The sequence below is a fragment of the Falco peregrinus genome, chromosome W (assembly GCF_023634155.1).
Source record: "Falco peregrinus isolate bFalPer1 chromosome W, bFalPer1.pri, whole genome shotgun sequence".
Lineage (NCBI taxonomy): Eukaryota > Metazoa > Chordata > Aves > Falconiformes > Falconidae > Falco > Falco peregrinus.
The window spans coordinates 20,309,112-20,334,854 of NC_073743.1; the positions used below are offsets into that span (position 1 = coordinate 20,309,112).

At 40.4% G+C, this 25,743-nt stretch overlaps 1 protein-coding gene across 1 annotated transcript in view; it reads right to left on the bottom strand.

Moving 5' to 3' along the window:
- LOC129782999 (protein mono-ADP-ribosyltransferase PARP8-like) overlaps positions 1–16,504 on the bottom strand; it is a 160,692-nt gene extending 144,188 nt beyond the window's left edge. The window contains exons 1-2 of the mRNA XM_055792595.1: positions 16,222–16,504; positions 15,216–15,270 (exon numbers count right to left, since the gene is read on the bottom strand). Coding sequence (XP_055648570.1) covers positions 15,216–15,270; positions 16,222–16,498 — 332 coding nt within the window. The 5' untranslated portion in view covers positions 16,499–16,504. The remainder of the gene's footprint in view (positions 1–15,215; positions 15,271–16,221) is intronic.
- Between the last annotated feature and the right edge of the window lie 9,239 nt (positions 16,505–25,743).

Genomic DNA, 25,743 nt, shown 5'->3' on the forward strand with positions numbered 1-25,743 from the left:
ATATTTAGCTGTATTTTGGAACAAAAGGGCTAGCGTAGATATTTAACACTTCAGTACTCTGGACAGGAGGCAAGTACCTAAATTCCCTGAGAGTGAATGTCCCCACATACACCTGGCAGCTTTTCCTACCAGGCCCCTCAGAACATTCCCTCTTCATTTGCTGAAGCTTTGTAAAGCCTCTTCTCAGCAGCCTGCCAGTCCTCCCAGGATGTGGGTCCCCACACTGGCAGCTCCAATGCACAGGAAACCAGATACAGGGCCAGTACATGTTGTGATAGAGGTGCTATGAAAAATGAATAAATTTCATTCCACAGGTACTTTGAGAATGGTTCAAAAGATCAACAAGTATGTTTCTCTGATGCAAATGCATCACTGCATTCTTACACTGGCACTTGCTTGGTATGTTCATCCATCTTCACTTTCAATGGAAATAAAAAAAAGTTCTTAGATGTTATTCTTAAAGAAGAATTTTTTTAACATGCTTTTTCTCAAGACAGTTCTGCAGGATCATTTGACATTTTACTGGTATAACTGTGAAGTAGATGGTTATGAAATAATGTAAGCTTAAAGTTGAGTGAACCAACTTCCCATCATCAACATGAACATATTCTTGTATCAGGAACATAAACATGGCATGTTACAAGTTGGAGAATACTGATGGAAATCTCAGATAAAGTAAAATCCTTCACAAGTTTAATTAATGGATAGTCCCTGTGGGAGAGGAGGATAGAGAATGTCTGAAGAGAGATGTATGAGAGGAGGATGGAGAATGTCTGATCTGGCAGGAGATGAGAGAACAGCTGGGTATTGTGAAGGAGAGTAAGAAAGATAAGCATGGTTATCTAGTAGCAAAAAGGTGTCTGCATGTTTGTAGTGATATATAGCTATGTAACTGCATGAATGGTTTCTGCCCTGAGTCTGGTGGTACATACAGCTGGAATTTGTATCTGGGCTCAGAGATATAAATATGAGCTTCTCTGCACAATAAGGTGTCTCTGGTTGTACCACAACTGGAGCCCGTGCCTTCATACGCCACAAATGGCATCCCAATGTGGGGTTTAAGTAGGAGGATCACGGAGCCCAAACCAGTGGCATAGTATGACTGAACCAGGATCCATGGAAAATTTTGTACACCCATCACCTACAAAGAAGGTGAGCAGTCAGGAGTGATGGGAGGGAAGTTATTCTGAGATCAACAACTCAGCCTGGACGTATTGCAACGGCTGCTTGCAGCTCAGCAACGAGCTGTGACGGGTCCACAGTTAGTGACTCTGTTAGAATGGATCCGTGACAAGTGGTAGGCAGATGATTGTATGATGCTGCCGCAGAGGGGGACTCTGCAGTAGGAATGCATTTAGCAACTTGGTGGCAAATCCTGACTATTCTTCACCAACTGTCGACAAATTCTACTAACAGTGCTAAACCAGGGGAGGCTGTAAATTCCACTGACAGTGCGACTCTTCTCAACACACTGTAAACAATGGCGACTCCGTCCTCACCTCCTCTGCCCTCAGAGCTCCTGTGTCCGGTTGCAGCGACCCTCACAACACAGGACCAAATGCGGGAACAAGACCACTCAGACAATGATTCCATTGACACTGAGAACCCTTTTGATCCAGGTCCTATAGATCTGGAAAAGGAAACAGACCTTTTTCCTTACACACACACCCCCCCCCCGATGACTTGACTGTGTTTTCAGGGAGGGTGAAAGGGGGTCTGAGGGATCGGTGGCAGGAATGCAAGCAGGAAGCACTTAAGCGAGGGGATTTGGGAGTTGCTATGGCATGTCCAGTATTATATTGGCCAAATCAGCCTCCAGAGTGCCAGGCTGTGCAATATGAGGTTATAAAAGAGTTAAGAAAAGCAGTGCAGGAAGGGGGGATTCATAGTACGTTTTCTGTGTCCCTTCTTGAAGTGATGGCAGAGTATTTTTCTGTGTCCCTTCTTGAAGTGATGGCAGAGTATTATACACTTGCACCGTATGACTAGAAGTCATTGCTTCGCATGGTACTAACTTCAACACAGTCTATGATGTGGTTATCTGATTTTTGTGAGCTATGTGTAGTGGCCTTGATTGAAAACCTTAATCAGGGAATTGATGTTAACTATGAGCAGTTGGCTGGAGAAAATAATTATGCCGCTTCCCTGATGCAGGCAGGGTATACCAGGGACGTCTATTTGCAAATTAAGGAGATGACTATTAAGGCAGTCCTGAAGATACCAGAGTCTGGGCGAGCCTCTAGTGAGTCATTCACCATAGTCTTGCAGGGTCCTAGAAAGTCATATAATACCTTTACTGATCGGCTTCAGAATATTTTGCAACGACAAATTGAGCATGAGGAAAATTGAGGATTTCTCTTAAAACAACTAGCATATGATAATGCCAATGAAGATTGCAAACAGGCATTGCAGCCCTTTTGCAATCACAACCCCACCATGTGTCAAATGATTGTAATGCACACCTCACAGCAGACTGTAACTCTCAGGTTGAGTTCTGGAATGCAGCGCAACACATTTTTGCTTCTCTAATCTCTTCTGTAGGAATAGTACACGCTCTTAACTCGCTTAATAAGTTAGACTGCTAGCTTGCTAAAGAAAGCAATGCTACAAACAATGCTCTTTCTGGCTTATTAGTGGATGTTGATTCTGTCCATCATGCATCGCTACAGAACTGAGCTGCTATTGATTTTCTTATTGTTAGCAGAGGGACATGGGTGTGAAGACTTTGATGGGATGTGTTGTATGAATCTGAGTGACCACTCTGAATCAATTCACAAAAGCATACAAAACTTAAAAGCCTTAAACAAAGATCTGCAGCAGAGCCAGGGGTGAGATGCCTTTGGTCTCTTCTCACGGCTGGGAAACTTTGGGCCGTGGATCAAAAGCATTGCAGTATTTATTATAATTGCCTTAACTGCCTTATTGATGTTTGCCTTATGTCTCCCATGCCTTTTTTCCTGTATTCAGCATTTAGTTGACCGTAACATAAATCAGGTCATGGTCACCCAGCTACACACAACCTTTGCCTTGTCACAATTAACAAGCAAAAAAGGGGGAGATGTGGGAGAGGAGGACAGAGAATGTCTGAAGAGAGATGTATGAGAGGAGGATGGAGAATGATCTGGCAGGAGATGAGAGAACAGCTGTTTATTGTGAAGGAAAGTAAGAAATATAAACATGGTTATCTAGTAGTCAAAAGGTGCCTGTGTGCTTGTAGTGATATATAGCTATGTAACTGCATGAATGGTTTCTGCCCTGAGCCTGGTGGTACATACAGCTGGAATTTGTATCCGGGCTCAGAGATATAAATATGAGCTTCTCTGTACAATAAGGTGTCTCTGGTTGCACCACAACCTGAGTCCATACCTTCATACACCACAGTCTCCTGACCATTTATTCTTCTCTCAAAATCCTATTGACCATGACATTGACCATGTGATATGAAAATAATACTAACAAAGCAATTAACGAGTATGTGAAGCCTTTTTAAATAAATATATATTACATATATAGATAGATGGCCAGGCAGATACATATGATTAAGATCTTCAAGTGTAAATAAACCCAGTATCATTGCTTCAGTTTTATGCAGATAACTGCAGCTACAGCTATTAAGACAGCAAAATACATCAAAGCAATTCAAACTGTAAATAGAATTATTTCAAAATGAAATTTGCCCAAACATCAAATATTTGCCTCAGTTACTCCAATAATGTCTAACTGAAATCAGTAGAATATAAAGGCAAAATATGACTATATGAAGGAAATTATACTGCACTTTCCCTTTTAGTTAGGCTTATGTCACCTCATCAATTTACAGTATTGAGGTGGAGAGGAACAGGTTAAATGTAGAAACCTTTTATGTATTTAATTTCAGTCAAAATAGCAATCAGCAGCAAAATGAAAATCTTTATGCAATAATCTCCTGAAACTTTTTTCAAGTACAACAATAAAAACCTCCACAAATCTGACCAATTGACTTGAAAATATAATCTACAAAGGAAAGTCCCTACATCACCCCAGCCCACTCAGCCTTTACCTCAAAATTCAAGAATTTTTCACTAGAGTATATTATCTAGTTAATCATGAGCATATTGCAATCATTAGACACTGAAATCACTGAAGTTTGAGAGGTGTAAAGGATTCTCACTCAGTAGCAGCTAATGTCCCAATCAATGTACTGTCACTGCAGAGCCATGGGTAGCATCCAGCAAGGAACTTCAAAATACTAGGGGCAGAACAGCTTGACTGTTTTACCTACCTGAGCCTTGAATGCATGTCAGTCAGATGCATAAATTATTTTTTTAAAATTTTATTTAGAAATATTAGAATAATGTGGTATTGGCCATCCTCAGTCCTTCAAAATTATATGAAACAAAACCTGTCAATGTATCTCTGAAGGAAATAACACTACCATAATATGTAACATGCCCAGTTTCAACCTTCTGACAGAATTATTCATTATCATTAAAAATAAACGGTAAACAACTCTTGGAGAAAATACAGAGGTAAACAGAAAACAAGAAAACAGATATTTACATTGTGGTTATTGTTTTTTAAATTATTTTTATTGTAGACAAAAGTCAATGACAACAAATAACATCTTATCTTGTCTTCAGTATTTAACACACAATCTCTTTAGTAAAGATGCCGTTCCATACATAGCCAGACTGAAGTGAATGCCATTACTTCTACTTTGCAGTGATGTAACTCAGAGCTGAATGCAGACCCATGCTTTTTCTTTTCACCACTCCTTCCAGATTTTTCTTCTATAGTCCTTCATGAAACAGCAGCAACAACAAAAAGGAAACAGTGAACCTCTTCCTGTGACAAGGCTCTGCCACGCTCTGTCACACATTAGCACTCTCCCAAGCAATGGTGCAGAACCTCTGCCACCCTCCTGGCCATTGTGGCAACTTACCAGGAAACTGAGGGGGCAAAACTCATTTGCATGCACATTTAAAAAATGTGCATATATTTGAATCAGAGGAAAAAAAAGAAAAAAGTGAGCTCTTCTTATGAAGCACTACAGATGTATTCAGAGCTATAAAACCTCTGAGAAAGAAGAAAGGACAGAATGCTAAAAAGAAAGCTGACACCGCTTGTCTAAAATCAACATGCATGCATGCACTGGATATGGTCTGAAGTGGCTGCATATGCTGCAGGTTTGTGCACACTAGATTACTATATAAAATTAGCAATGGAAAAGAAATACTCTCTGCTTAGCTCCTCTCCAGGACAAAATATTTTATGCTCAACCTGAAGGACTCAGAGCCTCTGGGAAGCAGAGGCAATGAGAAAGGCCTGTGATCCATCTTCAACTCTTCTTTTCAAAATTTCCCAGATACTGAACTCACAGAATTCCTTCCATTTGCCTGATGATCATTTTGCTGGCAACTAAAGGTTTTCCCCTCATATTATTTCATTAAAGTAGTTAATTATTTATTTTACCTGACCAACTCCCACCAAACAGTCCTGCAAAGCTATGCTATCTTTCAGCCTGCCATGAGTCACACTTTTCCTGACATGGGAGGGCAGTCATTCAGACATGCATGCTCCTGGCAGCCTGCAGTGGGCAGTTAGCGGAGCGCACCAGGGCACCATGCTGCTCCACCTGGAGCAGCTTTGTGTCCTGCTCTGAAACCTCTCTGATCAAAGACAGTTATTTCAGGTAGATCCCACATGTGTACATAAGTCTGCTAAAGTCAAGAGAGTTTGCATCTTTGGTAGGCTGATTATTGTGACCCTGTACTCTAGAGACCAATACTACATTTAAAACTTCTGCTAGCCTGAGTTAACAAAACTAATGTATGCCCAAGGAAATCTTGAAGAGATTCCTATTGCCACCTAAACATATCCAATTTCACTCTTCTTGTCATCCGCTGATAAAACATGAGTCCTTTTTCAATGTATAAACCTACAAAATCCTACTACTGAAATTTTATGCCAAGCCTAACAAGCCTTGTTCTATAAGATAGTTAAAAGTCTTTATAACAAAATAATTCTCTAACATTATACCTTCTTAAAAGAAAAGAACTAATAAGTTCAGTTTTCAGCTATAACTCCATTAGAGCTGCAACCATGTATGAAAGTTTTCATGTAATATTCATAGAACCGTATTAAGCCAGTAAACAACCTTAATTTATATAATTCCCTATCTATAACAGAAGGCTGTTGATAGCGTTCATAACTGCCATACTAAAGCATTAACAAAATATGTTTTCCAGAAGTTTTTAATACTTGAAGGTTATATTTTTTGTTCTGAAGTAGTGTAAAACTCTTGACTTTTTATGTTCCCACTGTTTTGTACAAATATATATTGAAATGACCAGATTTCACACAGTTTTAATCTGGACAAAGTTAATTTAATATTTTTAGGTGTTTTCACAGAATAGTCCTCTTGAAGAAATCACCATTTCTATTTCAACTAATGGTTATAACTACAAAAAGCTCGTGAACCATTTTAGGACTCAGCTTAATACTGATTCTGAATGAGTGACAGGTAAAGACGTTTTCATGTGGCCTAGCAAATTACCTTCTTAAAAGAGGACTCTGTGACAATCAGGTTTTCAGATGCTAAGGCTAAAAAGACACAGAAAGAAAAGCATGGAGCAATTGCAATTGACAACTGGCCTTCTATCTGTGCCCTCTGCAATACCAGTGACTTGATAAGAATGCATGAAAGCAAGCCTTTTTCCTTAGATAAATTGCAGCACTCCCACCATCATGGAAAATGCTCAAAATGAGAATACATCTGCAAAGATGGCAGAAAAAAGAACTCTGATCTTCATAACTCCCCCCAGGTGAAAAAAATCACCTGGATTGCCATTCACTAGGAATAAGGGCCAAATCAAAAAATCATCAGTATCACTGAGGACCCAAGTGAGCCCCATCACATCAGTGGAATTATGCTGGATTTATACAGCTGTAGTTGAGATCAAGCAGTTGACTATCAGCAAGTATTTTTTTGACAATGAAGTGCTTCCTGGTTTTGACACTTTATCAACCCCAGGTCCTAATCTGACAGAAGATCATCCTAATTATTTTCATATCTTACTGTATGTATGATCATTACAGGGTGAGAACTCCTCATCAAAGATTGATTTTTCAACATTAAGGAAAAAGAATGAACAAAACCACAAACACCCCTAAAATTAAATATTCTGTCATTTGCAAAAAAGTTAATGACCTGGAATACCATCTCTAACCCATAGGCTTTTTTTTCTACTTGAGAGAAAATTCTGTCTGTCACAAATACCTTATTGGATAGAAACAAGACAGTTAAATGGTACAAAGTTATCCTTCCTTCTAGCTTTGCTCTTAAGATATGAAAAATTCTTATCTATAAACATAAAATGAAACATTCTTTTAAAGCAACAAGATTTCAAGATGGCAACCTGTAATATATGAGATAAAATGCAGAATGCTACACAGTTTAAAAGGAACTTATTCTTTAATTATATACTTCTTTTTACAAATGGTATATCACCATTTTTTGTACTCTCTTACATTTCATTACACAGGAGACAAGCTGTTGCTCCTTTTATTTCTGATCAGTGCCTCGAGTCTGGAAGGAGACATCTGGAGGGACTGCTAGTTTGAGGTTCCTCTTTGCCCTCAATTCTTTGCTCTAGACAGGCTCCCACTGAGCACCACAGAAGTGTCCCTCAGAAGAACTTCATCAAAGGGATTCAGCTCAATCCTAATTGCCAGGACATGTCAGTATTCTACAACAGCAAGGAGAAGCCAAAGCCTTGTACAGGGCTCATGCAGATACTCTGCCTTGAAGTAAGCTACAGAAAGATGCTCACCCTCCAACTTTTACCTAAGACTGTTTTCTCCCTATTACCTTATTTGACCATGTGCAAGACCATGACTTACTCCCACAGGATTACATAATGCCAAAAGCATGTATGATGATGTTTAGCCCTTGCAGTAGAGGAACACAATATCTGATATAAAGCTCCCTGGAGATAATGGGTCCTCCCAGGAGAAGTCTGAATCAGAAAAGCTACAATTTTTTTCCAGTCCTTAGGCAAGGCTCTTTCCTGTTCTTCCTCCCATAGAAATAGGCTGGATGCAATCTTGTGTGAACATGCAGAAGGATGTCAGGGGAAAAAGATGTATTTCTCTACCTTGTTTAGTCCCTTGTCTTTCAGTGAGATCTTCTAGCTACTGCTACACAGGATAGTAGGCTTATCTTTATGAGTCAATTTTACCTTGTTAAACAGAGTTACTTTTCCTCAGATGAGGCCAGTTCAATGAAACATCTGTAAAAATCTTCACCCTCCTGTAGCAAGGAGGACATTAATTCTTAAGAGCTGTCCTCTTAAGTGGGATTTATTTCATGTCAAGGCAGAATTATAAATTGGACTTTTTTTTAGATTTACATCTCATCGCTTTCTTAGTTTTAATTGTAACTAAACTGAATTCTCCCAGCAGTCTAAAATTTACTTTCCCTCTAGATGCTGAAGCTTATTAAAGTAGGTATTTTGACTCAGAGTGATTAGATTCTGACACAAATGAGAATTCATATTCTGCACAGTAAGTAATCCATGGAAAAGATATGCCAACAGGTATCTTCAGCTCTTTATTTATGAACAATGAAAAATATTGGAAATTATTAGACTAGTAAAAAAAAACCTCAGAAAAGTCATTAGTCCCAATACAGAGAAAAGTGATCTAAAATTAATTTTGTCAGAGTTAACTCCACTTTCAAATGTATTTGTCTTATTACATTAACACACTAACAATGACAGCCTACAGGTCTATTTTTAGGTACTTAATATGTTAAAATATGCGATGAAAGCAGAGAAAGAAGTTACTGAAAACATTTTCTGTTCATTCAAGCACTCTTCCCAACTCTGTGCTGGTGAATCATTCAAAAAACAGTGCATACATTTGTATGACAAAACCACCTGCATAAAAAAAACTTTTTTAAAAAGTGCTAAGCAATGCACAGTAATACTGAGACCACTATGTGGTGTGGGACTTTAGCACTTCTGAAAACTAGGCTGTTTATTTAAGTGCCTAAACCCACATTTTTCTCACAGAAAAGTTGATGTTCACAATTTGAAGGAATTGTTCTTAGTACAGTTTGCAGCTGAAAGAGGAGAGCCCCCCACTTCACCAGACTAGAGATTTTCACAAGTCCATAATATCCCTGAAGTGTGTAATTTTTACAAGATGCACTGATTGGGATTGGGTTAATTTCAGACACCACTGATTTTTTAATAGCAAGGCAAGAGGATCTGTCAAAAACAAAATCATCAAAAAAAAGTGAGCTCAATGAGACTGTGAGTAGAATGGTATTTATTTTGCTTTTCACAAACCCTCAATGTTGCCTAATTTTTAGAAGTACCCAAGGCTGTATTCAACATTACTTCATCTACAGAATAATTAATGAAGAAATTAAAATCACAATGCTTTCTATGTTATATCTAAACTAGATTCCTGTCTCATATCACAGATTTCTCTTACAGGAAATGTTGCTGTCCTGGCAAAAATGTTAAGCCCTATTTGATAGGAAAGTTAAAATTGAAAGATGATGTGCAATCTTCCAGGTATTCTGAAATAGCAATAAACAGAAGTCTAGGTACAAGCTGTGTATCTAGTTTTCATCCTTAACTTACTGTAGTAGAGGTAGATATTAGGAATGCAATTATATATTTAATAACCTGAAGACAAAGTTAAGCACAACCATCAGCAACAGAAAAAAGAATTACTTCAGACTAAAATTCAACTTTCCTTGTATCTGCAGAACCGCTGTGCATTTAGTTCTTACAGGTCTTACCTAGTTTCTTTACAATATGCTGCAGTATTAGATCTGTTCTCATGCACAGCCTTATTGTCCCTCACTGCCAATGAGAGTTAAGTACATATTTGAATAAAGAGGTATTTCAAAACTGATATGAGGCCTTGTTTAGCCTCAGAAAAAAAAAAAGTGAGAAAAAAACTAAAAAAAAGGAAACATTTTTTTTTAAGGACAAACAATACTGCTTTTATGTAAACCATGTCAAATGACGTATAAAGTGAAAACATCAGGGCATCATGCATACCTATTTGAAGGATGACAGATCAGCAGTTCTGTTTGGTTTACAGGGTTTCTGGAGGAGCAATGTTTAATATAAGGGCAGATAATCAGAAAAAGGAAATGAGATTATTGGAAAAAAAAGAAAACTCGACATGTTCACACTGTAAAATCCTTTTTAGATCCTGCAGTAATGTCCTGGTTTCAGCTGGGATAGAGTTAATTTTCTTCCTAGGACCTGGTGAGGTGCTGTGGTTTGGATTTGGTATGAGAACAATGTTGATAACACACTGATGTTTTAGTTGTTGCTAAGTAGTGCTTGCTCTAAATCAAGGACTTTTCAGTTTCCCATGCTCTGCCAGTGAGCAGGTGCACAAGAAGCTGGGAGGGAGCAGAGCCAGGAGAGCTGACTTGAACTAGCCAAAGGGATATTCCATACCATAGAACATCATGCTCAGTATATAAACTGGGGGGAGTTGGCCAGGAGGGGCTGATGGCTGCTCAGGGACTAGCTGGGCATCAGTCAGCATGTGGTGAGCAATTGCATTGTGCATCACTTGTCTTTCTTGGGTTTTATTCCTCTCTCTCTCTCTCTTTTCATTACAATTGTTGGTTTTGTTAAAATAATAATAATATCTTACTTTATTTCAATTATTAAACTGTCCTTATCCCAATCCATGGGTTTTACCTTTTTCTGATTCTCCTCCCCAATCCCACTGAGTGGGTGGGGGGAAGCAAGCGAGCAGCTGTGTGGTACTTAGTTCCTGACTGGGGTTAAACCATGACAAGTAAAAAGGATAAAGAATCCAGCGATTTATTATATTCTTCCAGATGCAGTTAAAGAAGAGTAAATCTTGCACAGTCATAGCACCTGAATGCACATCTCACTTTATAAGAATTCTAACACACTACCTATCCCTTTCTGAAAGCAAAATTAAAAATTATTAAATTGATAAACAATCTGCCCCATATTTAGAGCCCACATTATGCACAAAGATGTGCTTCACTAATAAATTTTTAGTTACAACCTTCCCAGACGAGGAAACATCACTGCAGTATCAAATAAATCTATTAATTTAGAAGTGTGAACACAGTGCATTTAAAAAAAAAATTAAATTTTTTAAAAAGTACAGTCTGAACATGAAATACAGTCCAAAAAGGATTAACTGAACTACATAGGCGTCCTGGTTTCAGCTGGGAAAGAGTTAATTTTCTTCTTAGTAGCTAGTACAGTGCTGTGTTTTGGCTATGATGTGAGAACAATGTTGATAGGACACTGATGTTTTTAGTTGTTGCTGGGTAATGTTTATACTAAGTCAAGGACTGTTCAGTTCCTTGGGCCCTACCAGCCAGAGGGCTGAGGGGGCACAGGAAATTGGGAGGGGACACAGCCAGGACAGGTGACCCAAGCTAGCCAAAGTGGTATTCCATACCATATGACATCATGCTGTGTATATAAACTGGGGGAAGAAGAAGGAAGGGGGGGACATCTGGCATTATGGCATTTGTCTTCCCGAGGAACCGTTACGTGTAATGGAGCCCTGCTTTCCTGGGGATGGCTGAACACCTGCCTGCCTATGGGAAGTGGTGAATGAATTCCTTGCTTTGCTTTGCTTGCATGTGTGTCTTTTGCTTTACCTATTAAATTGTTCTTATCTCAACCCTCGAGTTTTACATTCCTTTCTGATTCTCCTCCCCATCCCTCTGCGTGAGTGGGAGTGAGCAAGCGGCTGTGTGGTGCTTGGTTGCCAGCCTGGGTTAAACAACAACAATAGGTAAAGGATTATTTATGATAATTCACACAATACAAATATGTTTGTACTTAAAAAGATTCTTCCCTTCTAACATTTCAAGAAAAATCCTGCAAATGCAGAATGTCCTTAAAGTGTATTTATGGCCATCCAGTGTTCATTTACACACATATTATTTATACAGTGTAATAGCTTAATACCACCTAAAGGTCAAATGTTGGAACAGGTCTATATAATGAATGAAAAATAAAATAATTCTCGGTTGGTTTCACTGGAACCTCTGTGCTTGAACAAAAGCTAAATCATGCCCCCATTGTTTGGTTCAGAACTTTACTGTGGGAATACAAGTTAACTCCACTGAAGCTATGATAAATGTGCTCCAGATCAGGCCTATCTATTTGGATTGATATGCAGCATGATTTTGTACCACCTCAATATTTGAATAGTACCAACATAAGAAGGGGTTGTGCAATCCATACAAGCAACAGGGAAAAATCAGATAGTCAGTGAAGCTCACACCAAGAAGAAAAATCTCACACAGATAAACGTAACAGTTGTGGGAGAGGAGAATAGAGAATGTCTAAAGAGAGATCTATGAAAGAAGGATGGAGAATGATCTGGCAGGAGATGAGAGAACAGTTGGGTATTGTGAAGGAAAGTAAGAAAGATAAACATGGTTATCTAGTAGTCAAAAGGTGTCTGTGTGCTTGTAGTGATATATAGCTATGTAACTGCATGAATGGTTCCTGCCCTGAGCCTGGTGGTATTTGTATCCGGGCTCAGAGATATAAATATGAGCTTCTCTGTATAATAAAGTGTCTCTGGTTGCACTACAACCTGAGTCCGTGCCTTCATACGCCACAAACAGTTTAAAGAACAAACACAAATATTAGGTCCTCATTGTAACTGAAATAATACTGGTACACTGACTTCCATGGACTTACTCTGATTTGCAAAGAATCTGGCTCTTTCAGAGGCCTCTGCTCTTGTATCTAACCACTATGGCTAAAACAAAGCCATGCTACACACTGACCTAAATGAAGATCTGAAGGAAATAAAGCATGAAAAAGACTTTGTTCCAAGCATGGCTAGTACTGTAATCTTCCTTACACACCATTTCAACTCTTACTCATTTTAATGTTTCTTGGTTTGAACATCCATCCAGTAAACATCCACCCCTTTGCCCATTACTCGAAAGCCTGAGTTCCTGTTGGTTCAAAAAACAAAGTAATCAGGCTAAATATCTGAAGTAACAGGACAAGACCTGTCAGCTGATACTCAAGTCTATGATCGCAAGCTAATAGAGGTTTTGTCATTTAGGGACAATTCCTGAGCGCAATAGTAAAAAAACAGGGTCACTACTCAGGAAGTCCACAGATGCAGCAACAGTAGTAGGAAAAAAATCATGGCCAAATGCAAGAAAAAGATCCTTAAATAGTCTTGTGCTCTCCTAAATTGATACCACATACATGCCATCACTGTTGACCCTTGTAGAGCTTGTACTGGAGACCTGCCTGAATGCTGCATACAGTACAACATAGCTGTTGCTCAGGAAACACCTTCTCTAAGAAACCACTAACTCTTCTTCGATGTGAGAAAGAAAGGTTTGGCCCTTAATGGTCAAGACTTAGGGTTTTCATTTTATGTACTTCACAAGAGAGCTTACTACCATAAACTTGCCACTCAGTACACCACTATATACTAAGAATATTGTAAAATATCTTTCTGAAGCGAAATACAGAGAACATGAAACCCTTCTCTCAAAGGATGACTTTTAAATGTCCTTAAAATGTTAAAAGGAAAGTGAAATTTGAGTATGCTCTAAGTAACAACCCACTCTCACCAATTTCTCTAAGCCTAACTTTTATTTCTCAATTCAGTTTGAATTTTCAAGATCCTGAGACTATTTTGCAGTCAACAGTTTCCTTAAGCAAATGTTGACCTCAGTTAAAATTCAAGGCTGTGGGATGTAAGGCAAACTTCCATCTCTCATTGTAGAAGTGACAATGCTTTGTTTCAACATTCATAAACCAGTTTGGTTTACATCAGTTATGCCCTTAGGCTTTTTACTTTATTCATCTTGGAAAATGGAAACAATAAACAGATTTCACTTCCTGGTTTCTTGCTGCAATATTTGGTTTAGAAAACAGTGCAAAGAAACTTTCAAATTTGATTGTTTTAATTATATGATAAATAATATAATATTTCTGTTAGATAATTTTTTATTGTATCAAGTCTTTCAAAATTGTCTTTTAAAACAAGATCAAAACAATATACTAAAATCCTAAATTAAAGAGTATACTACAAGCAAATACATCTGATTTTCAGCTACTGGGTGAGCTGAACTATTCTACTCCACTGAAAATGATAGAAGTTGTCTTTTCCTTTAGTAGGAAGAAGCAGGGTAGTGAAGTGGGAAAGTGTTTTTCTGAGCAGTCTCAAAGCCTGGGGACCCTCTGGGAGCCTGGTCCTGCAGCCAGGCCCTTAAGCATGCACAGGGGAGAACCAATGGCTGTAGGAGCATTGCCTGCACTGAAAGGTTCACTTGCAAAGAATACAACACTTTAATTTGTGTACCCTGGTAAAAAAAAAGAATCACCAAAGATATCAGATTAACTGTCTGAGAAAAAAAATAAAACAAAAAATATAAAACCAAGACATCTTGCCAACTCTAATAAAAATCAGCTAAAAGAGGGCAACCTAGCATATACTATAAAGACCATATTAAGTAAAAGGTAACTAAGAGCTAGGGAAACAAAAAGGATGTGTGTTCAAGCTTTTACATATATTTCTTTTTGAAAACAAACACAACAAATGGTGAAATATAATAAAAAAATGTGTACATGCACAATCTAGTTTATAATCAAAAGCTCATAACCACTTAGAAATAATATTTAAAGTATCATTCAATAAAACATTTTTTTAGCCTTAGAAGCTATAATGACATTTCATTTACTGTCTCAGTAGTTTAATTTGGTCAACTGCAGACAGTCTTGCATCTGTCATGGGACTAAATATGGCTCTCAAATGCAAGAGAATAAGGTGTTGATGTGAAATTTGGCCTATTTGTTATTAAAATCATAACTTTTTCCAGTTTTTTAAGATGAATTAACTTTATATTTCATATGTTGATGCCTTTGCTGTACTTCTGTTAAGTTTACATACAGCAGAAATTCTACATATACACATAAATTAAAAAAAGAGAAACGGTGAAGTGCCACAGGGCAGCACTCAGAGGAACAAGCCTCCAACAACTAGGACCACCTTTCTGATCACCTTCCTCGGCACTTCCTCTCAGTTTACGCTTGCGCGAAGGCAAATGATTTATCAATACTCCTTGAAAAAGGAAAGAAAACAAAAAAGACTGCCACAGTATTGAACCATTGCACCTCACTGCTAGCATGAAATGGAGTCATTACTGTAAAAAGAAGTACCTTTTGGAGCCTCCAATATAGGTGAAGGTAAAGGTGGAGTCTGAGTACCTGAAATCTGAAATACAACGAGCTGCGTTATTACAACTTGTCTTTATTTTAGCTGAAATAGCTGAGATTTTGCAGACCAGCATTCTGTTACCGACAGGGAGTGTGGGGAAGTATCGGCATTAATCAAAGGAAATGCAGCAACTCTTCCCCCAGCCCCTCGCAACAAGTGCCTGGTGTTATGGCAACGGCAGGGATTTCCATTGTCAGAAACTGCAACATCCAGCCACAAGCCGGACTCATGCGACGGCAAATCACAGCCGGCACCACACCGTCCCCGGCACGGAAGTGGCGAAACCCCGGGGTTTTTTTTTGCACGGAAAAGAGAACGTTTACCGCTTGCCATGCCCCCGGCCCTGAAGCCGGGCGTGCGTGTGAGGATAAAGGCAGGCACCGAGGGGGGCAGGAGCCCGGCCGCCCGGAAAACAGCCATGTAGTGCCCGCCGGAGCAAAACGCACCAGGGCATCGCTCGACTGGGCGCTCGCACCAGCAGCTGCGGGCTGCGGCAGGCAGCAAGGGGGTCACGCACACTTGCACACACCTGCCCGGTTTTGCATGTGGCCACTGCCACGCTCCCTGACTCGGGATGCGCGCGCGCGCGCACACACAGACACACAGACACACAGACACACACACAGACACACAGACACACACTCACACACACACACTCTCTCTCTCTCTCTCTCTCTCTCTCTCACTCTCTCTCTCTCCCTCCCTCCCTCCCTCCCTTCCCAACCGGCTCCTGGTCTCATCTGCCCTCAAATGCCCTCGGAAGGAGAGGAGGAAGTAGGGGACTGAGGGCAGGCACAAGCCGGCTCGGCGGCGGCCCCTGCTCCCGGGAACGGCGGCGAAGGGCACGGGCACAGCCCGGGCAGCCGCGCCGCGGCGGCAGCGGGGCCTGGGGCGGCCGGCGGCGGCAGCCTCCGCGCCGCCAACCTGGCGCCCAAGAGAGAAACTCACCTGCAAACAGGCAGTCCTTCTCCGCCTTGCACTTTTGGATCACAACGTCAATATCCTTCTGAATCCTCTCTTGTCTTGAACACATCCCCATGAAATAAATCCGGGGGGGGGGGGAAGCAGCTTTTATTTCCACCCCACCACCTGCACTACCAGTTGTAATATTAAGTCCGAAAGATGGACCCTGGGGCTGGCGAGCAGGAATCTCCCCGCGCCCCAGAGGGATCCGCTCGGCCGGCTGGAGGACGGAGGAGGAAGGCGGTGGGAGCCGACGTTGCATGCCCAGATGTGCCCGCCCAGATGTGCCGCCGCAGCCGGCGAATGGCAATTTCCTTCACAATAGATCCAGCGGAGGGTGGTGGCGGCGACACGCGATCCCCCCACTTCCCACACCCTCTGGGGTTTTGAGGGTTGGTTGGCTGGTTTGGTCTTTTTTTTTGGAAGGAACGAAAAAATAAAAGGGAGAGGAGAAGCCGACCCGACCACTCACATCCCTGCCCCTCCCGCCAGCAGCGGCGATCGCCGCGTAGCAGCAGCAGCAGCAGCGCGGAGAGCCAGCGGTGGCACCCGCATCCTGTCCCTGGCGGCGCGGCGGGGCCAGCGCTGCTGCAGCGACGCCAAACCGCAAACCCTTCCCTCGATCCCGGCCCGTCACATAAGGCCCCCGCCGGCTCCCTGAGTGGAGGTGGCGCGGGGGAAGAGCCGTGCGGGCAGCTGTGAGGCGGAGGCTCGATGGCCCCGGCCCCGCTGCCGGCCCTCGCCTCCTCCCACCTCCCCGGCCTCAGGCATAGGCTGCCGCCTCCTCCCGAGCAGCGGAGAAATGCAAATGACAAGTCATCCGGGCGGCGGGGCGGCTCCCAGGCCGGCACTGGGGAGGAAGCGAGCAGCGCCGCGATGCGCAAGGCCACCGGCGGCGGGGCTCCGGGGAGGGGGGCACTTCCCGGACGGGCAGGGCCCCACGGGGCCCAGCAGTGGGAGCCGCTCGCCCTTTGTCTTGGGGAGGCGCCGTCTGGCTCCCAGCGAGGCGGGCACTGCGGCTGGCCGCAGCTCCCCATCTCCCTGCATCCGCGCCTTTCCGTCTCCGCGGCGGGTGCGCTCCTACCCTCCACTGAGGGTGGGCGTCGGCTACCGGTACCCCTGCCCCACCGCGGGCAGAGCTCTTCCTGGTCCTTCCCCAGGCAGGAAAATCGGGCAGCCCACCCTTACCAAAGTGCTATCCCTAGCCTGCCTCCGCGTCCGTCCTATCGACGGGGATGCGTGCCCATTGAAACAATAAAAAAGGAATTAACGTTTTTATAATCCATCTCTAACCACCATGATTTTTAATCACGCTCCTCTCCTGTCAGTCTTCAGCAAACCTGTCTCTCAAACCTAAGGGCTTCGGGAGAAGACTCGGGCTGCCGGTACAGTGCCTAGCAGCCAGCACTAATCCAGGCTAGAGGCTTTGGGCGCTAATGCAATACATGTAATGACCGTAATATAACACAGAAGGAATGGTTAAGTCTGCAAAGCCAAATATTTTTCATCAGCCAAAGAGCAAAAGGAATTAATAAAAAAATAAACAAGTGTGAACACAATGGAAACAGATTTGATTAAAAATTTCAAAAGACTATTAATAAAAATTATTTTTTTATGTATTCACCCAGCTCTAAACAGCTCCCATGGATTATTCATTATTGACCCCAGTAGTTTTAGTGGTTTTTCATTAAGCAAGTCTATATTAATCATGTATTGATTTCAAACACAGGGGAGAAACACAATCATTATTTTATTTGTTCTTAAGTGGAAATAGCTTAAAAAGTGAGGTTAAAAAGATTCCATATTTATTCCTATCTTGAAAAGATTTTGTGTCTGGAGGGAACAGAAGGGAAATTATAAGAAAAAGAAGGTAGTGTTTAAAGAGAACAGAAATCTATAACTCTCTGCCTCTAAGAAAATAATTTATCTTTGAAGGGAGATTTCCAGACTACTTTTCAGTGCTGTTTACTAAATTCTCTTCTACTGCAGCAAAACTTTTCCAAGGTAGGATACAGAACATGTCACTGTAGTCAAAAATACAGTGTAATACAGTAAAACTGTCATTCTGTCAAGTTATGCTACCTTGGTCAACAAGTGATGCTTTTCTAGAAGTTTTTTCTAGCTATTCAAGCTAGGACATCAACAGCCATGCTTGTTGCCTTCCCCTTAATCACAGTTAGAAGATGTAATCGGATCTTGATTTATTCTGGTGGGATTTGGGTCCTGAACCTTGTAGAGAAAGGTCTCTGTTATCCCTCTGTTGCATTATGAGTCTGAAGAGTGGTCGTGGGGTGGGTGCAGCCCTCCCATTCAGTCAAGAGGTTCAGAAAGGATCCCCTTCCTTTCTAAACACCTTCTCAGAGAGGAGTCTAGGTGTGGCTAGATTCAGTCCTAGTCCCAGATTTGGTCAATGGTTTAGGTCTAAAGGATTATATGTACAGCCACTCATCAGAGGTAACATTTGCCTGTCAGAGCCCAGTCTAAGGACTTTCCCTGAAACAGCTTTGCAAAGTTTGCAAAGATTATTTAATAAGGCAATAGATATAACAACTTCAGAATTGCCATTGGTAAATGCACTTACTTCAAAAACTGATCTTGAGTTAAGAGTTTAGCAATTTTTCTTAACAATACTGTCCCGGGTAATATCTGACATAGAGACACAAATGTTACCGAGCGAGGCATGCCTGCTTGGGTAGGAGAGAGGTCCAGGCCTTTCAACCTGCCTGACAGTTGGAGTTCTCAACCTCAAAAATAGAGGATTCTAAAATGCCAGATTTATACTCATGGTAAGGTGGGACTAAGTCAATTATTGTGTGCTGATTGGCCCTTAGCAAGGTTTATCAGTTCTGGAAGGTCAGTGAGGCCCTATGGTTCAAGGAGGGGTGTGGTGTGGTGTGGTGTGGTGTGGGGTGGGGTGGGGTGGGGTGGGGTGGGGTAGGGTAGGGTGGGGGGTGGGGGGTGGGGTGGGGTGGGGTGGATTTGGTACAGACAGATTTATAGTACACAGATGTAGGGGGGTCTTCCTGGCCTTCATTGAAGCAGCACCAGACTGTGAGGCAACGGCCTTGCAGGAGGAGGCCTGGAAATCAGGACCATGGGTGGCAATCAGTTAGCTGAAAGGAATGTGCTCCAGCTTGTAGGTCACAAACCCTGGGAGGACAAGGAATGTGAATAGATAACAATCGACAGGATGAGTCATGCTGAGAAAAGATAAGGGAATGAGGAACAGATGGTGCCAAGAAGAAGTAACAGGTTGCTGTTAATTGATGACTGTAAAAACTTACTTAAAGTGGCCTTTGTTTGTAGTTAACCACCAATCAGGGATTGCCTAGTATGTAATGCTTAGCTTAAAGAACCAATCTGTTTAAAGCGTGCGGCCTCTGATAACATATATAAACTCGTGCTTGTGTACAATAAATTGACATTTGTTTGCATCAAGCAGCATCCTGTCTCACCCGGGGTGTCACTTGGTTTGCTTGTTAGACCACATCCATTATCTGTCTGTGAGATAAGCTTGCTGCTCAAGTCAAATCCCCAAATCCTCTTTGAGCTGAATACAGTCCTTGTTCATTGTTAGGTGGGGGCGGGGGATGGGAGGGGGCCCGAGGAGCACACTGCCACACCTTCCCATGTGAATCAGGAAGGGGGAAAGGTTATTAGATAGTTATAGGATATTTATGCTGACAGTTCTGTTCACAGCTTATTTTGACCACAGGATTCTTTTCAGTGTCATGTCAATTAACACAATTCTTGACTGCCTTTTTAAGCCTTAGACTATTTTCATAGACTTGGTGAGATTGAATTAAAACGTCATCCACAAAGAAACACTACTGTCTTCAGGAAAACTAATATAGTTGGCGTCTGATTTCACAGCATCAACTGAATAGAACAAGAAGTCTGGAAATAGTCCCAAATGATGCCACAATTTATTGTAATTGTTATAAATTGAGACCACAACGGATCATAATCCAATTAAAATTTTATTAATTATAGCAAGTAGAATATGAGCAAAAACAGCGCTGGACGGCAGGGGAGTCTGCGCTCCGCCAACTGCCGTACTGAGCAGTTCAAACAGTTCCTTTTTATACATCTTTACTTCCGTGTTCATGAAGTAGTGGAGGCACTCTGCGCATGCTTCAGTTGTTGTTAGGGGGTCGTTTTCTGCCTCCTGGTGGCCGTTGAGGCCGAAGTAAGAAGTCTTCCTCCTTTGTCCCATAGTTGACCCCTCACTCATATGTCCTTATATGGGGTTGTCTGTCCTGTTTTCTGTCGGTTCCTGGACATCTGGCGGTTATCTTATCTTGCACAAACAGTATCTGGTTTAGTTTGTGTAAGCGATTGTGGTTATCCTATCTTACACAAGCGGTGTCTGGTGGCTGTTTGCATAAGCGATTTCATATCTTTTGTTGCCTAACCTTTACATTGGGCTTAACATAAATCTTAATAAACAATACCCTAGTCCATAGTTTCTTACATAATTCTTAGCATAACACTTTCTAATGATGGTTTTAACTTGTTTCTCCTCCTTCACCAATGTCATCTCATTGAGGGAAGGGGTTAAAGTAATTTTAGTAGATCAACAATTGCTTAACAATTACCTAGATTGTTGTTGATAAATAATGCTTCATTTTAATAAGCATTTTGTAAATTAACTGAAGCAAGGAGTCTGCAGTTCCTCCTGAAGGACAGTTTGTGATGAGAACTAGCTAAAACCAACTCTATAGTTTGGACAAAGACCAAGGAACAACTGAGTCTGTGCGAAGAGAGAAGGTAAAAAGTTCAGAGTGAGACTACCAAGTCTTCATTCCCCATGACCGCCACAATCACCACCAAGAGGCATCACGCAAGCACAGTTGGGAGGGACTTATTGAAATGACTTCTTGGAACTAATTTTAGTATGAAGCGGGGATAGGTTATGAATATGTATAGGCATATCTGGAAACCTTATGTATATGCAACATTTGATTGTATAAATTGAGGCAAGTTGTTGCCCCTGGTGGGCATGGCTTTGGTGGGACTACCTCGCCCCCTCCCTCCCCTCCCCCATGCTGCCCAGCGCTGAATAAACATACGTACTTTGCAATCTGATAAGATTGCAGAGTCTGATTCCACACATCATCATCTTTCAGTCTCTGCCCATTAGCCTAATTTCTCCTATTGCCTGGCAAATTTCTCAACTGCTGAGCAAATGCATGGTTAAAATAACCATTAAACCCAAACTCTTCTGTTGGCTATATCCAGATTGCAATTTCTTAATTGCAAAAAAGTCATGCCAGAAAGTACTCAAACTGTAAAATACTTACCTTGCTAAAAATATTCCATTTAGTCCATTTTCTGCAACAGTAAATATGAGTCACCATGTTATCAGGTAATGATGCTTTCCTGCTATAAAAACCTCCATTGTAGCTAACCTGTGCATGATCTTAAATAAGAATATGTAACCCAAAATTAAAAGGAACTGCCAAGTGCTCTCAATTTAGTTGAAATTTATAGGGTGAGAAGTACTCAGCACCTTGCAAGATTATCCCTTAGAAACTGAGGACTAATTCCATCAGTAGACCATGTCACATACTGCAAGTGGTAGGGTACTGTTTTGACTCTGACCTAACTGTAAATGACAGGCCAAGAAAGAGGGAAAATTAGCACATGCAGAGTTTCATACTGCTGCAACTACACTGTTTCCTGTGCCCAAGCAAACTCATTTAGCGTTTGCTCAGCTATTGCTGCACAATCAATTGTGTTTAACCGCACAGATGTAGATTTGGGTGCCTGTATTTGTTCCCTTCAGAAGATTGGGACCAGGCATTAATGCAATAGTCAGTCAGTCTTCTTAAACCAAAGCACTCTTTAATCTTAAGGAACTAAACATAAAATAAAGTGACATTTGCAATAATTAATGTGTATACAACTATCTCCTCTAACACTTACCAAAAGCATCCCAAGTTTGCATACTGTGGAGTGGCTGGAAGAAAATGGGCATATTATGAGCAATCCAGACCAAATAACTTGGTTGTAATAGCAGGCCGCAGCTCTAACGAGCTGCAGGTGTTATGAAGGACATATGCAAGGCCAAGGGAGACAAAGAAACTGTGTATTCACAGAGAGATAAGAGAGTTGGACAGAAAGATGATAAAAAACAGGATGCCTACACAAGGGAGAAGCAGCGTGTGGGCACCACACCAGGACCAATCATAGGGGAGGTGGAAGCGTGTAAACAAGTAGTTTTAACCTATCACCTTTTACATAACAAAGCGTGCGTAGCGTGTGTATTTTTAGCTGTAGAGTATAAATTGGTGTGAGTCTATTAATAGCACCTGTAGAGTATAAATTGCTGTATATCCCTTAATAAAGTGGCACTAACTTGATCACATTGGTCGTATAAGTTGTGTCCGAGCCTTCCGCGTCAACAGCATACAACAGCCTAACTTTCAGACTCCATAAGAGTGTCTTCTTTAGTTACTTTCCACAGTCTCCTGTCCAGTGCCCCTATGGTAAGAAAAGGGTTTTGGCTTCTTAGCTGTTTATAGGCCATCTTTTATGGCTGTTTCTCATCTGATAAAACAGTTGTGTAACCTGGCAGGAGCCAGAATAGTGGGTTTTTTTCTTTATAAATAATAGCTCAGGTTTTCTATTTAATATTAAACTTATACAAGGGAGTACATTGTATGGGTTTTTGCTTGTTTCTTTAGCTGCTAGGGAACCCAGCCAAATGTGTACAGTCTACAGTATTCATCCCATTGACCATTTCTTTTGGTAGCTATCCAGATATTTTTTTTGCAAGCCATGATCATGATTACTACAAGTCAACCTGCTCCCTGTTTTCCCTGTTATTTTAACCTTGAGGTACAGTGTGAGCCAACAGTATCCAGAATGCCAAAGTCACTATTAAAAGCTGAATAAAAACCATAATATAAACTAGTAAAAATCTTTAGTCTTTGCTATACCCCAAACAGACTGGAACAATTAAAAAGTTCTTAGGCAAAAAGGCTGTGGAGTTATAAGTCAAAAACATCAAAGCATTTGGAGAAACAAATCCACTCCCTCTTATGTATTTGAGGCACTTTGTACAGTTTAAGTACAAAATCATGTGGTAAGCCCACATATAAAGTAGATGTCTTTCCTTTTAAAACCATGTGCTAACTTCAGAAGGTTTTTAAGTAGATGATCAAGGTTATATCCTAAAAGTAAAGAAAAGCTACCCTATTAAAGGCAATTCCTCTACCTTAGCCTAGAGGAGTGGCATATTACTTCAAAACCACAAAATTAATGAGGAAAAAATGCAAAAAAAGTTTCTGGATTGTGTGTTTTTCAGATCACCTATGTGACCTTTTTCTCTTTCCTTTTCTTCCTCAATTCTGCTTTTATTTTTCTCTAAAATGAGATTTAGGCTGCCAGCAGTGAAGTAACCCATTTTACAAATCCTGTTGGAACCCCATCTGTTTTGGTTGAATTTCCTATTTATTTTGTCCCATCTAACACCCATAAACACTAATTCAATATATTATAAAATGTAGATGAGCTGTCTTGTGACTGATCAGGTTGTTTTACAAGGCTTACAGTGTGTTTATACTAAAACTTGTGTAGTATGAGACTAATTTTTTCTAAAATTCATAACATAAAATATATATTGTGTAAACAGACAAACTCAATTAGTCTGTGGGAATAATATAGAAAATCAGCTACAGTTGAAACTATGTTATTGTTATTGATTTCTAGATGTAAATTTTAGTTATATATTTTTATGTAGCATTTTACATTTGATGCTTTCCTTTTTTTCTTTCAAAATGGTAAAAACCATGACGCTAATACATAAATCTTTAAAAATTTTCAATGTTGCAAAGAAATTTCCAGTAAAATAATTAGTTGATAGTGTTTCAACAAACTTTTCTTTATACATTTGCTGTTCCCTGAAATCAATTATTAATATGTCCATTATTGTCTTTAAACTATTTCAATTTTATAGATGCTTTATAAGGTTTTGGTATGCAAAACAGTGATAAAATGTTACATAAAGAGATTTATCTTAGCTGTTGTGAATTGGTGGGTTTTTTTATGCAGCTACAGACAGTTCTATACTATAAACCCTATTCTTTATTTTTTTATTAAATTAATTTTTTATCTTACATAATTATCTACATTCTGTAAACTAAACAGATATAGCTCTTAGAACAATATTTCATAATGACAAGAGAATGCTGAAAGAGAAATGTAGTTGGATAGATTCCTAGAATACTCAGCACTGATTTATGCATTTTGGTAAACTCATTCACAAGAGCAGAGCTTGGTAAATTAATAGGAAAAATTATTCATGGAGACATTTTCAAATCCCTTACAATTCGGCTATCATCCCACCCCTTATACTTGTTTGTTTTAAAAAATATTCAGCAGGATTGTTTTATTGGATGATGTTAATATTCAGCCATGATAATTCTTGTACCAATATTAGTATTTTCATTTGAGCCAGAAAATTATTTTCTTCTGTTTACATGGTCAAGAAAGACACAATATAATGTAACATAATTCCAGCACATATCATAGATAAAGTAATTATAATTGATTAAAGATATGATTAGAGTGAACAGTTTTCAAGAAATACAGTTCTTGATAGCTGTTCACATAAAGGTGTTTAAATAATGAAGAAGTGATAAATATATTCATTAAAATGACAGGGCAAAGGTTTTCAGCATTCTGAGGTCCTTTCAACTGGGACTTCTGCTGCTGAATCAAAGAAAAAGGAAAATCATATTTGGTTTGTATCAAGCTAAAATTATTTTTGTGATCTCTCTTTTGTCATTGAAATAGGAGACAGAGGGGTTCTGGTCCATTTAATACAATATTGTTCTTCTCAGCCTGAAACAAAAAGTTTCATTTTGGGATACTCATTATAGGAAAAACAGGAAGTCAAAAACCTGCACTATGAATAAAAATAATTTTATTCTATATCATACAAGGCGTGAGGAGACCTCATGTCATTTGTCTCACATCTTGGCCTCTCAACATTTATTAAAGTATTTTACAGAAGGTGCAACAGCTTCAACAAGAGCACCCTGCTCCAGAAATTTCCCCCAGCTTCTAGCTAGAATACTTGGCAGAAGCCAGGTTTGGTTTTGTTCCTGCCTTGAGCGGAAAAGAGCTTTTATTTGAGCTACATGTGAAGGGAGAAGCAATGAGCCTTTAGCTCCATTGTTTGAACAGTCAGTCAGGAGGATTCCAGGCCCCCTTGCTCAATGTACTTCTAGTTTAGACAAACAGCTTTACAAGCACAGAGCAAGAGCACTTGTCTGAGAGCAGTATATTTATGGCACTCTGTTCATAAGGGTAAGATCTAAGTCTTCTGAAGAGGAAGGAACTCAGTTTAACTTTCCCATATCTTGAGTGAATGCACTAGCCACATTACTCAATGAAGAAGATTATTTTCTGCTGTGAAAAAAAATAATCTATCAATTTGTCCTGTTTTCAGCTGGGATGGAGTTAATTTTCTTCCCAGTAGCTAGTAAAGTGCTGTGT